Genomic DNA, 12,300 nt, shown 5'->3' on the forward strand with positions numbered 1-12,300 from the left:
TTCCTTGGGTCTCTGGCTACTAGTCTGTTTAGCAATTAGTCTGTTTAGCTACTATCTAGCTTAGCAGCTAATGTGCATAACAGCTAGTTGTCCTAGCCAAGTCTGTCTTGTGTGTTTAGTCCCTTGCATGTATAGTCTCTTGTGTTTAGTCCTCAAGTCTGTTTAGTGTGTTTTGTCTCGTCTGGTTTGTATCCCTCTGTATTGTATATTAGTTTGTTTAATCCCTAGTCTGTGTATTAGTTGATTATTGGTTTTGTTTATAGCATGCTCCAAAGTAAAGCCAACTTCCTTTGTTCATGTTTTGGAAATGGAAAACAAATTGGACAAATGAAAAAAAAAAAGAAGTTGTTGATGCGGTGAAGTTTTCTGTAGGGAGACTTTATTTTATGTACTTTAATTGATAGAAGGAGTGTCCAGTGTCAGCACTTTGTAACAGTCAAGCTGTAGATTTAGGTTTCCAATGTCAGGGATGAAAGAGCATTTCCATTGAAACTCAAACAACACTAGAAGGTCCAGCCTGTATTTGGACTAGGAACAAACACATTTCAAGACAAAGACAACTTAATGTCATGGGCTTTTAATAATGATATGAATTACATTATTAACAAATACAAGAATACACCTGAAAGCAAGACACACCTGAACTCAATGAACAGAAGAAAACAAAGTGACGTCTACTATTGAGAGAATGCAAGGATGCAGCAGAAAAATAAAGAGAGCATGATGTCAGGATTTTAGTGCTGATATTTTGCTGTTCATGTACATTCCAGCTTCTTACGTCATTGATATATGGATATAAATAAAATATATTTCCTCTTCTAGGGGTAGAGCTTTGACAAACAATTCAATGATATCATAGGAAGCTGAATTCTCAGCTTGCATTCTATACTGCATCTTTGTATCGCTCTTACATTATTTTTGTAAACAGAAGTTAGAGACTGGCTAAATTTGTACTTGATTCAGGGGTGTTGTTCTGTGGGCTTGTAGGTGTTGAGGCATAGATGTCTTTTAATAAAACAAAAGTTAAACAAAGGAAGTTGGCTCTATGCTGGAGCATGTTACAAACAGAAAATTCACAAATAATATCTAAACAAACAACAGACTAAACATACTAAGAAACTAAACGAAATAAACATACTAAACAGACAGGGAGACTAAACAGATTATGAGGTATGCAGGTTAGTAGCTAAACAGGTTAGTTGCTTAACAGACTAAGAGCTAAATAGACAAGTTAGACTAGGATACTCAACAGACTAAGAACTAAGCAGGGGTCGCTTCTTCGTACGTCGCTAACTCAGTTAGCTGGATTTGATTGTTGTGGATTTGTCCTGATCTTGGATTGTTTCGTTCTTCGATGCGCTTCTCGCATTTGCTGTCATAGCAACATGTCCGTAAGCTTGAACCTGCTCGGGAGGAGGTTTATTTCATGTAAACAGGATTTAGCCTGCGCTCCTGGCGGGTTATGATTGGTTGAAATGGCGAGGTCACATCTGATTGGTTAAAGAGCACGACTGACACGGACTGACTCACATGGGAAAAGAAAAGGATCTTGCATACAAAATCGCTATCAAATATTATATTAGAACATAAATTTATACGTTTATTATCATCAAATATGATATTACTATTATAATGAAGCCTAGACACGAGACAGCCTCAAGACGATTAATACAAATTCTTGTATAATGTTTATTTTGTAACGCATTTATTTTATATTTATATATAATAAAAAATAACATTTAAATTTTTTCATATACAACATATATTTTTTCATATTGCTTAGTTTATCTTATTGTCTCATGTAATTTGTGATTTGTAAACCATTACCCTATGAATTTATGTTCTAATTTAATGTTTGATACCGATTATGTAGGGGGGGCAATCCATGGCAGGGGGCATTTCAGCGCATAACACGTGTTACAAAAAAAATTGAGCCGCTCTTGTCATTTCTTTAACCAATCAAAGGGGTTGTGATCAGTGTTTCTACTGTCGATGCATATCGCCTTTTAAACCAACGCACGAGCGCCCAATAATCCTAGACAACTCAATCCAGCTACACTAATCATCAACAACAGGTGAGCTCGAAGAACCGACTTTGCCGGATCGTAATTAGCATGATGATCTCATCCTAGATTTGTCAATTCACCTCGGATGTGTCAAGCGATGTATGAAGAACAAACCCCAGGTTAGTAACTAATCAAGTTAAACAAACTAAGAACTAAACATACAAGAGGGTAAAACACACAAGAGGCTCATCCTCCTAGCGTCTTCTCCTTCTAGAGGCTAAACCTACTAGGGGCTTACCATGCTAGAGGCTAACCATGCTAGAGGCTAACCCTACACTAGGGGACACACAGGCATGGAAACATACAGACAGCAACAGTAATTTAACAAGGGGGACAAACAGACAGAGACACACAGGCAAAGAGACGAACTAACAACACATACCTAAACAAAACAAATGTAAACTTAACTAAACAGCTCCACAAAACAAGTGCCAACATAAACTGAACAAAAACAACACAAAACAAATGTCCACTTGACATAACCAATGCTCAACCCAGTTTCCCAGAATAAACAGCTATTTATAAAGGTACTAATAAGCTACCTCGGTTCAGGTGAGCGCTCTCATCACCTGACTGAGGTGCATTTTGAAAAACTCCAAAAAAACAACAAAAAAAAAATACACAAACACACATACACAGTTTTCGGGCGCGCAGCGCCCTCTAGGGGTGATCCCTCACAATTATTTTATTCCAGTTTCACTGAAAGTTTAAATTTTCTGAAAGAAGACATTTTATTGACTTTAATTGATTGATGTCAGCACTTTGTAACAGGCTGATGAGAGCAACAGTCTGGTACCACCACTGTAATTATCTGATAAATCATAATCTATGTGCTCCATACAGCCTGTGTACCAACTCCAATCTGTGTTGTGTGTAATTACTGCGACAACTGACACCATTTCACGCCTTGGGTGGAATATTTAATTCTGATAAAAGACATTTAAATGATGTGGTCAATTTCACAGCATTCTTACAAGATGTCCTGCAATGACAGGTGCACATTAACTATTACAATATATTTTTTTAACAAGAAAGAATAAAAATAAATCGTCAAAATATAAAAAGATTTTTCAGGAGCACTAATCTATTACAATCACTCTCTTGCTTGGCGCGAATATTAATGACCTAACCGGAAGCAATTTCCAAAATGGCACCAGCTTTGAACAGAGAGTGCAGTTCATTATTATTAAAGGTTCATACACACATAAAAATTCAAGCAAGTGGAAGCACCTTTTTTAACCTGTTACACCTGCATTATTCATCTCACAGGGCACTGGTGGCTCAGTAATAGGTGTTTCGCCTACCATGCGAAAGGCCCAGGTTCGATTCCCAGCCAGTGCCCAAACCCCAGCCACTGGATGCAGTGCCGGTCCCAAGCCCGGATAAAATGGGAGGGTTGCAACGGGAAGGGCATCCGGCGTAAAACCTGTGCCAACTTGTAGTGCGGACTGAGTATTCCACTGTGGCGACCCCTTGCCGGGAGCAGCCGAAAGACCAACAACAAAAACCTGCATTATTCATCTCAGTCGACCACAGATGATAGCTGTTATTAAATGCATGTTTAAATGTTTAGACTTATACATTTTGTAGATCTTTAAAAAAAAAAAAAAAAAATTGTAAATTTGTAAAAGGGAACTGTAGCATTTTCAACTGCTCTTAAATCAACTGTATTTGTAAATTCATCATGATAACTTTGATATTTTATTATTCTATAATAAGAACAAAAACCTACAGCATCCATAAATCCTGATAATCTGGGCCCGTATTTACAAAGCTTCTTAGAATTCTCTCAGAGAGCTCCTTTCTTAGCTTAAAAAGTCCTAGCTGGGAGTCATAGACTAAAAGTGATTTAGGAAACTTATCAGAGCAACTCTGGAAATAGAGGAAAGTACAAAAACCTTTATCTTATTGAGTAGGTGTGGTTGACCGCGTTGCTAGGGATGATGCAGCAATTCAAGGACTGTGATTGGTTGATAAAAAAAGATCTCTGACCTCTGTAAAGGTCTTGACATGTGCTCTTTGTGAAAGTAGAATACGTTATAATAGAATATACAGTGGAATCATAATAGTTGTATGAAGCAATTGTATAATCATGACTACAGGCTACTTTATGCAAAGTTTCTAGACTAAATATTTTATTGATAATTAAACAGCCAAATGTTGAAAATGTTTCTACTTTTGAAGAAACCAATTTTCACACAGTAGTTACTATATTTAGGTTCTTACTTTTATTTATTATACTGATTATATTATTTGTAATCCATTTCAGATTGATGGGAGCAAAATGGCTCAGCTTTCACCAATTTACATGATTGCAGGACAGTTTATATAAATAACATTCCAAGAGAGATGGAAGGAAGTAAAACAACAAGAAAGCCAAACTGGACAGAAGAGCAGTGTTTACTTTTAGCCTTACATTCAGTGTTTTGGGAATATTTTTTCTTTCCGCCTTTTTGTCCTCTGATTTAGAAACTCTTAAGCATCTCAAAAAAAACAATTTTCTTAGAATTTCGTCACTAGGAGAAACTTTTAGGCTTAAGAAGCTTTGTGAATGCAGGTCCTGATGTTTAGTTGAGACGCCGTCACTCTGAGATGTGACATACAGGATGAAAGTGTGTGTAACTGGCAGTACAGCTGGTATAAAGATGCTGCACACAGTCCTGTACAGAATCAGTGGTGTTGAAGTGACACACACAGGTAACTACACCTGTAGAGGAACAGATGAGTGATATTGTTATTCTTTATAATGTGTGTGTGTGTGTGCGTGTGCGTGTGTGTGTGCGCTTTGGTGACACTAAAATGTGCAATTCATGCATTCATAAATTAGAATTATTCCATTTATAAATTAACAATATAAATTTGTATTTCCTGTGTAACAGAGACACCACGCCCAGTACTGAGTGTATCTCCACAGAGCTGGGTGACTGAAGGAGACTCAGTGACTCTAAACTGTGAGGTTACAGACTCCTCTACAGACTGGACATTCAGCTGGTACACAGTTGTTCCCAATCAATACAATTATAACTATATTACCCATACAAACATGCTCCTCTCAGACAGCAGCAGAGGATCTGGAGGCTCCTACACTCTCAGTCCTGCTGCTCTTAAACACACAGGAGTTTATGTGTGTAGAGGAGAGAGAGGAGAACCAGCCTTACACACACAGTACAGCAATCTACAGACACTATGGATCACTGGTGAGGAAAAATAACAACAACAGTAATTTACTGTAGGATGTGGTTGTATGAATGTCATTAATGTAACATTTATTTATTTTCATGTCAACACAAGTGCTGTAACTCAATATGAATAGACAATTCGACATGGGCCAGGGGTAGCTCAGTGGTTAAGGCATTGCACTACGGTTTGGAAGATCCCAGGTTCAAACCCCACAACCACCAAGTTGCCACTGTTGGGCCCTTGAGCAAGGCCCTTAACCCTCAACTGCTCAGATGTATAATGAGATAAAAATGTAAGTCGCTCTGGATAAGAGCGTCTGCCAAATGCCTAAATGTAAAAATTACCTGATCGTGTGTTCTAAACTGATGCACCTTCCACTAACATCCTCTTTGTAATATTCTTGGCTTCATTTGTTTTGTTTGTGTAATTATGTGTTTGCTTTCAGAAATCTTGTCAAGTATTCAACACCACGCCTACTTCAGCTTTAAACATGAATAAATAGAAACACAACTAATATGGGAGTAATACCGAGATGCAGATACAGATGATGTCATTCTGTTAGACTGTTAATAAACACAATACAAATAGCAGAGCTGAACTAAACATGTTTTTAAACTCTGCCTTGTGTGAATACATGTGCTGGTCTAATGTCTAATAATCTACACTGGGGAAGTGACCTGGATGTGGTGTGCTAGAGCTAGGCTAATATTGAGATGATGGTGCTCTCTGGTGGTCATGTGATGTTGATTTAATGTCCTGATCATGTGGACTTATTCCTAGTTTCGCCTTAAAAACTTTGTATTTATATTCTCTGTGTTGCTTTATGTCTGTCCTGTGTTCATTGTCTCAGTTTTATTTTTGTTTCTTGGTTTTGATCTCTTTACCATCTTTACCATTTTTTTGCAGCATTTATGATTATAGATTAACCTGTGTTAAAACTTTCTGTGTTATGACCCAAGCTTTGGACTTTGGATTTATTATCTGTTTATTAAACATCATTCTGAACACAAATGCACTTGTATCTTCTTTGTGTCTCTTATGGCACTTAATATTCCCATGTGTCTCTTCTGTGTTTAAGGTGAATCTCCTCCAGTCTCTCTGATCATCAATCCCAACAGAACTCAACACTTTACTCGTCACTCTCTCTCACTGAGCTGTGAGGACCAGAGACACTCTACTGGATGGACAGTGAGACGATACACACACAGTGAGAGAGTGTTAGATTGTTCATGGTGGGGATCAATTACAGGATCTACATGTAAAATCAGCTCCCTCTCCACATCCCACACTGGAGTTTACTGGTGTGAGTCTGAATCTGGAGAAAACAGTAATCCTGTCAACATCACAGTGCATGGTGAGTCTTTATGTAGTGTGTTTATTATGTTGTATTGTGTTATTGTTATAGGAAAAGGAAATGTTTATTTAAAAATATTTATAACTTTTGTAATATATTTAATTCTGAATACTGTATAGACATGTGCATGTAAGACTGAGACGTTCAATCAACAGTTCATATTATTGATATTCTAATGATAATAATAATAAAATGCCAAACTAATGTTTTAATTAGTAAAGGATGTCAGAAAACATGTTGTCTCTCTGTTTATGTTGATTGGTGATGCTTATTTTTCAGTTAACTCATTTCACTTATTTCATATTTAATATTCCATGGTATTTAAACAGTTTTTTTGACAGAGAGAGCAGGGTGACATTTGTGTTGTTTCCAATTTGTGTTTTCTGTACAATATTACAAGACCACACACTAGGCTTATGTTACATAGTAGCACACATGATGTCTGTTTATTTATTTAAATTTCATTTAATTTTTCTGATTTATCAATATGAATAGCAGATCTGATACCAGTTCTAGTACCTCCATAACTCAGTGTGTGAATGAGGACTCTACAGGTGATGAGTTAGTTACATTGTGCATGTGCTTCTCTCTGTTCTAGTTAATCATGTGATCCTGGAGAGTCCTGTCCATCCTGTGACTGAGGGACATCCTCTGACTCTACGCTGTTTATATCGCAACACAGAGCTCTCAAACCCCCAAGCTTATTTCTATAAAGATGGATCAGTTCTCCAGACAAAGACTACAGTAGAGATGATCATCCATAATGTCTCAAAGTCAGATGAAGGTTTCTACCACTGTAAATACACAGGAAGAGGAGAGTCAGAGAAAAGCTGGGTCTCCGTCAGAGGTGAGAAATACACTTTATTTTTCAATCCTGTCTTTAATGAAGCACTCAGGCCTAAAGTCAGCTTCCACTCTTTCCCATTAGGAATCCCTTCTAAATCTACAGATGGTGCAGTAGGATTATCAGTGGGACTGAGTTTGTTCTTCCTCATTCTCATTGTTTTACTGATCCTAATGATTCTCCTCTGGTACTACAAAATGAAAAAAGGTATGATAATAGCTTGAAGTCAGATGAACATAAAGTAAAGTGGGACGCATTTTTGTCACGCAGTTTTTCTTTCACTTAACATGATATGTTTATTGAACAAATTTGAATCTAAATCTAAAATGTCGCACTTTACCCTATGATTCCTTTATGTTGTGCCTGTATTTGTATATGATAAAAACATGAATGCATATTGTGTTTGATAAATGCATAATTATCTCATCTGAATACATCTTGTTATTAAAATTCTATTGGTTAATAATTATGTTATAATTCATTATATTAGTATATTGGTTTCTAGTCCTATTGTACAGTCAATCTTTAGTCACTGTTTATTATGCTGGTATCAGCATTGTGTAAAATAAAATGTTTGTTTCCAGAAACACCCTGTACAGAAGTAGAATCTGTTTCCCTCTATAGAAAAGCAGCAGAAACTCAATCAGACATCAGAGCAGAATCAGAGCCGGTCAGGAGCTGAAGACTCTCAGTCAGGACACACACCACCTCAGGCTGGTCAGACCCTGCCTCAATCACTGTTTATTTATAGATTTAATAATAGAAACTCACATATTACTAAGAAATTCATTATGAAATTATCTTTGTAAGGAATAATAAATTCAGTAAATTTATAATTTTTACTAAAAATATAAGTTGCTCTGCGATATAAATACAGTGAATATACATCTTGTTTTCTGTAGGAACTGAAAACGTTTATGCCTCTGTGGATCAGGCGGATATGAGTGGAACAGGTGGCTTTATTTCATTTCAGACATTTCCTCTTGCATTAGGAGAATTAACTATAGATAAACTCTATACAGTAAAGTACAGACGTGTCTTGTAGTGATTAACACACTGCACTGTGTTCAGGTGAAGCTGCAGCTGAGAGCAATGAAGCCATTTACTCACTGGTCACAAATAAACACATAAACAGAAACAACGGTAGTGTACTTTTAATTCTACTGTATAACAGGAAGTATGTTTTTTTAATGATAAAATATCAGCATATAACATTGGAAGTCTTTAGCATATTCAGTTTCATTACAGTCTCCATTTAAATGTCTGTGATGTGTTCTGCATAACATAATAACACAAGTTTAAGAAAAAGCAACCACTGTAATGTTACCACATGCTGATCAGTAAAGTAATTAAACCAAGTAAAACAGTTTGAAGATCTACTCTACTCTAAAAACAGTTAGCGGTCACAGTTAGAGTGTTTTTCCACAGGAGTCTAATAATGTGTGAGATACATTTGTGAGTTATTAGTGATGTGTTACAAACCTGAACATCACTGGGATGGTTGTGTTCTCTGCTGCTGCAGGTGCTGATGCTCACAACATCTGTGATGTGATGTATGCTGAGCTCGAACTAAAACCAGTGAAAAAGAAAAAGAGAGTAAAAGGTAGAGCAAAATGTAGAAACTGTTTCTATCATGAATCACTGTCGCCCTACTCATATTTTATCTAATGTAAAAAACATTTAACTTGTAATTAAATTTTTATTACAGAGTTTTTTTTTCAGGAACTGTATGTTTATTTAAAAAAAAAACTCTTTTTTTAAGTATATCAGACAGAAAATACAGCTGACTAACTGAGACAGCTAATTAGATGTCTTAGATGTACTTTTTTAATTGATATTTTATTATTATTTCTTTTTTATTAGTCTTAAATAGCATCTGAACAAACAGTGCTATACAGTAGTATATTGTGTTATTTAGTCATTTTGATGAGCTGTACTTTTTATCAGAAAATTAATTATGGACCTGTTTCTTCTTTAAAACTAGAGAATGTCAGTGTGGGTGATGAGACTGTATACTCAGAGCTGCAGCAGAAGGTAAAACTCACTAGATTCATGAACAAGGGCAAACAAACACACAGTATTAAATATTTCTTTTCTTCTCCTTTACGCGTATATCCGCATATAAAGAAATAAAAATAATAAAAAGGGTAATCCTAATTGTATTTATGCAAGGTCTCTCTCTCTGTCTCTCTATGCAGTGACCTATATATCTTCACACTGAATAAGCTACAGTTATCAAACAGATGCATGAAAAACAGAATTGTTTCATCTTCCTGGTCATCTTGCTTTTCCTGAAACTCCCAGCAGTGAAACAGTGCTATGTTCTAAGTTCAGATGATGCTGGATCCACCAACTGGATATCCCAGAAGTGTGACTCACATATTAGGCTTTATTGATTATAGTTTTTGACTTCTTTACTATGGCCCATCACCTGGAAACACAGAAGTTAAACAGATATTGTCAGGATTTTTTTTTTACTCAACGTTGATTTCACAGTTTATCATGTGGATGTTTGAAATGTGTCTGATCTTTCTTTTGGGTCATGGAAGGGGGCAACCTACGTATGGCTGGGGTCATATTGTCCTAAGTATTGGGAAAACAGATGTTTGATTGATTCAATATTACAGCTGTGAAAAATATATGAATAAATGAAATACATACAATCTTGAACAGGAGTTGAGAACATCTAGACTGGATTACTGCATATATAACTGGCTGTAATGTTGTTTCTTTAAGAAAACAGAAATGTTTGTGTTGTATAGATCCCAAATGCTAGAAAAGTGTTTCAGAGAACATTTTTAAACACACATTATTATTATCATTATTATTATTATTATTATTATTATTATTATTATTATTTCTAAAGAAATGTGACTATTCATAATCCATATTTGTATTATCAAATATACTTAACATGTAATAGTAGCAGCATATATTTGTAGATAATTCATGACAACATTTTTTATTTTTATTTTATATTAGCCTATAGTTTTTTTTGTGTGTGTGTTAAAAAGACTGTGTTATGTGAAACAAACAATATAATGAAGTTTAGTAAGGTGTGTGTGTGTGGGGGGGGGGGGGGGGGAGTATCCCCTTAGTGAGTATGGTCATATATACTATCAATTAATATCATTAATATTAAGATCATTAATATAATTACTTCAGTCAGTTACTGAAGTGTCGCCAGTTGTCCGCTAGAGGGTTCTCTAGTTTTGAGTTTCAAGTTTTTGTGCTCACATTGCCCTGTCCTATTTTATGTGCGGTAATCTACCGGCCGCCTAAATTAAATAAGGACTTTTTTAATGAATTTTCAGAGTTCATGTTGTTACTGCCTTAACTGCCTCTGATTTTTGCTCGGTTGCTGACTTGACATTTTCTCCGTGTCCTGAACTTTTCCATTCCTCCTTCCACACCATTTGTTCCCAGATTATGGACTCTGTGGCCCCTTATAAGGAAATAAACAAAAGCCCTTCAGACCCCTGGCTCAATGATACAACACGAGCCCTTAGGCGTCGGTGTAGGCAGGCTGAGTGTAAATGGAAGAAGGATAGGTTGCAGGTGTCACTGGAAATGTTTAGAGATAGTCTTTTCATCTATCACAGAGCTGTGAGGGAAGCTAAAGGACAGTATCTCTCTAATCTCATCAACAGTAATAGTCATCGCCCTGGAATTTTATTCAACACTATTAATTCTGTGATAAATCCGGTGTTTACTGGTTTGAATAATATATCTGAGCACTCCTGTGATGCATTCAAACAGTACTTTTTGGACAAGGTTTTGTCTGTCAGGCAAGCCATCACACAAGTCCCTGTTGCTGTCATATCTTCACAAGAAGCACAATGTGTGCTGGAGAACTTTGAGGCAGTTACTCTTGTGGACCTCAAAAAAGCTGTCCATGAATTGAAGATCACCACCTGCCCTCTTGATGCTGTTCTGGTGAGGATAATGAAGGAATCTATTGACATCATGGGCCCCAGCCTTGTGGCCTTTATAAACAGTTGTCTTAGTTCGGGCACAGTTCCAACTGCCCTTAAGCATGCCATTGTTCGACCACTGTTAAAGAAACCAAACCTTGACCCTTCTATATTGTCCAATTTTCGTCCTATATCTCATTTGCCTTTCCTGGCTAAGCTGTTGGAGAAGCTTGTTGTTACCCAGCTTCAGTCTTATCTCCAATTGCATGCTATTGCTGATAAATTTCAGTCTGGTTTCAGGTCTCGGCATAGCACGGAATCTGCACTACTTAGGGTCCATAATGACATTCTTGGAGCCCTGGACAGAAAAAATCCTGTGGTTTTGGTGTTATTAGATCTGACCGCTGCATTTGATACTGTAGATCATGCCATTCTTATCTCTCGACTTCAACACACTATTGGATTACAGGTCATGGTTCTCAAATGGTTTTCATCATATCTCACAAACAGAACTTTTTTAGTTATGCTAAATGACCTTTCCTCTTCAGTTGCTCCTTTGTCATCAGGTGTCCCTCAAGGATCTATTCTTGGTCCTATTCTGTTTTCACTTTATATGCTGCCATTGGGTCAACTCATCTCCAATCACAATGTCCGTTTTCATTTCTATGCAGACGATCTTCAGATCTACCTTCCTGTGGTTCTGAGTAATTGTTCTGCATTGGACTCTCTTTATAATTGTATTTTTGACATCAGAAAATGGCTTTCTCATAATTTCTTGCACATGAATGAAGAAAAGACTGAGTACATTTTGTTTACTCCGGATTCATCTAGCAGTTCTCCCAGTTTTGGTCCTTTAACACCTCGGTTTGTTCCGGTAGTGCGCAACCTGGGTGTTATTTTTGACAGTGGCATGTTTTTTGATAAACAGATAAGTGCAGTTGT

The 12,300-nt window shown here is 36.6% G+C and overlaps 1 protein-coding gene across 1 annotated transcript; it reads left to right on the forward strand.

Moving 5' to 3' along the window:
- The first annotated feature begins 2,163 nt into the window (after positions 1 to 2,163).
- Positions 2,164 to 10,256, forward strand: LOC128511639 (uncharacterized). Its single transcript, XM_053484624.1, has 9 exons — positions 2,164 to 2,185; positions 7,199 to 7,447; positions 7,529 to 7,651; positions 8,069 to 8,161; positions 8,347 to 8,397; positions 8,516 to 8,587; positions 8,967 to 9,047; positions 9,429 to 9,478; positions 9,643 to 10,256. Exons 1-9 carry the CDS (start codon positions 2,164 to 2,166, stop codon positions 9,643 to 9,645), a joined length of 744 nt encoding a protein of 247 aa, XP_053340599.1. The 3' UTR covers positions 9,646 to 10,256.
- Positions 10,257 to 12,300: the final 2,044 nt, after the last annotated feature.

This window comes from Clarias gariepinus, chromosome 1, assembly GCF_024256425.1.
Source record: "Clarias gariepinus isolate MV-2021 ecotype Netherlands chromosome 1, CGAR_prim_01v2, whole genome shotgun sequence".
Classification (NCBI taxonomy): domain Eukaryota; kingdom Metazoa; phylum Chordata; class Actinopteri; order Siluriformes; family Clariidae; genus Clarias; species Clarias gariepinus.

What these genes read in the sequence shown, in the direction of transcription:
- LOC128511639 (XM_053484624.1), top strand. Translation starts at nt 2,164, where the DNA reads ATGTATGAAGAACAAACCCCAG. An exon ending in AAGCTGGGTCTCCGTCAGAG is followed by an intron (nt 7,448 to 7,528) that starts GTGAGAAATACA and finishes CTTTCCCATTAG; the next exon opens with GAATCCCTTCTAAATCTACA. An exon ending in ACACACACCACCTCAGGCTG is followed by an intron (nt 8,162 to 8,346) that starts GTCAGACCCTGC and finishes TGTTTTCTGTAG; the next exon opens with GAACTGAAAACGTTTATGCC.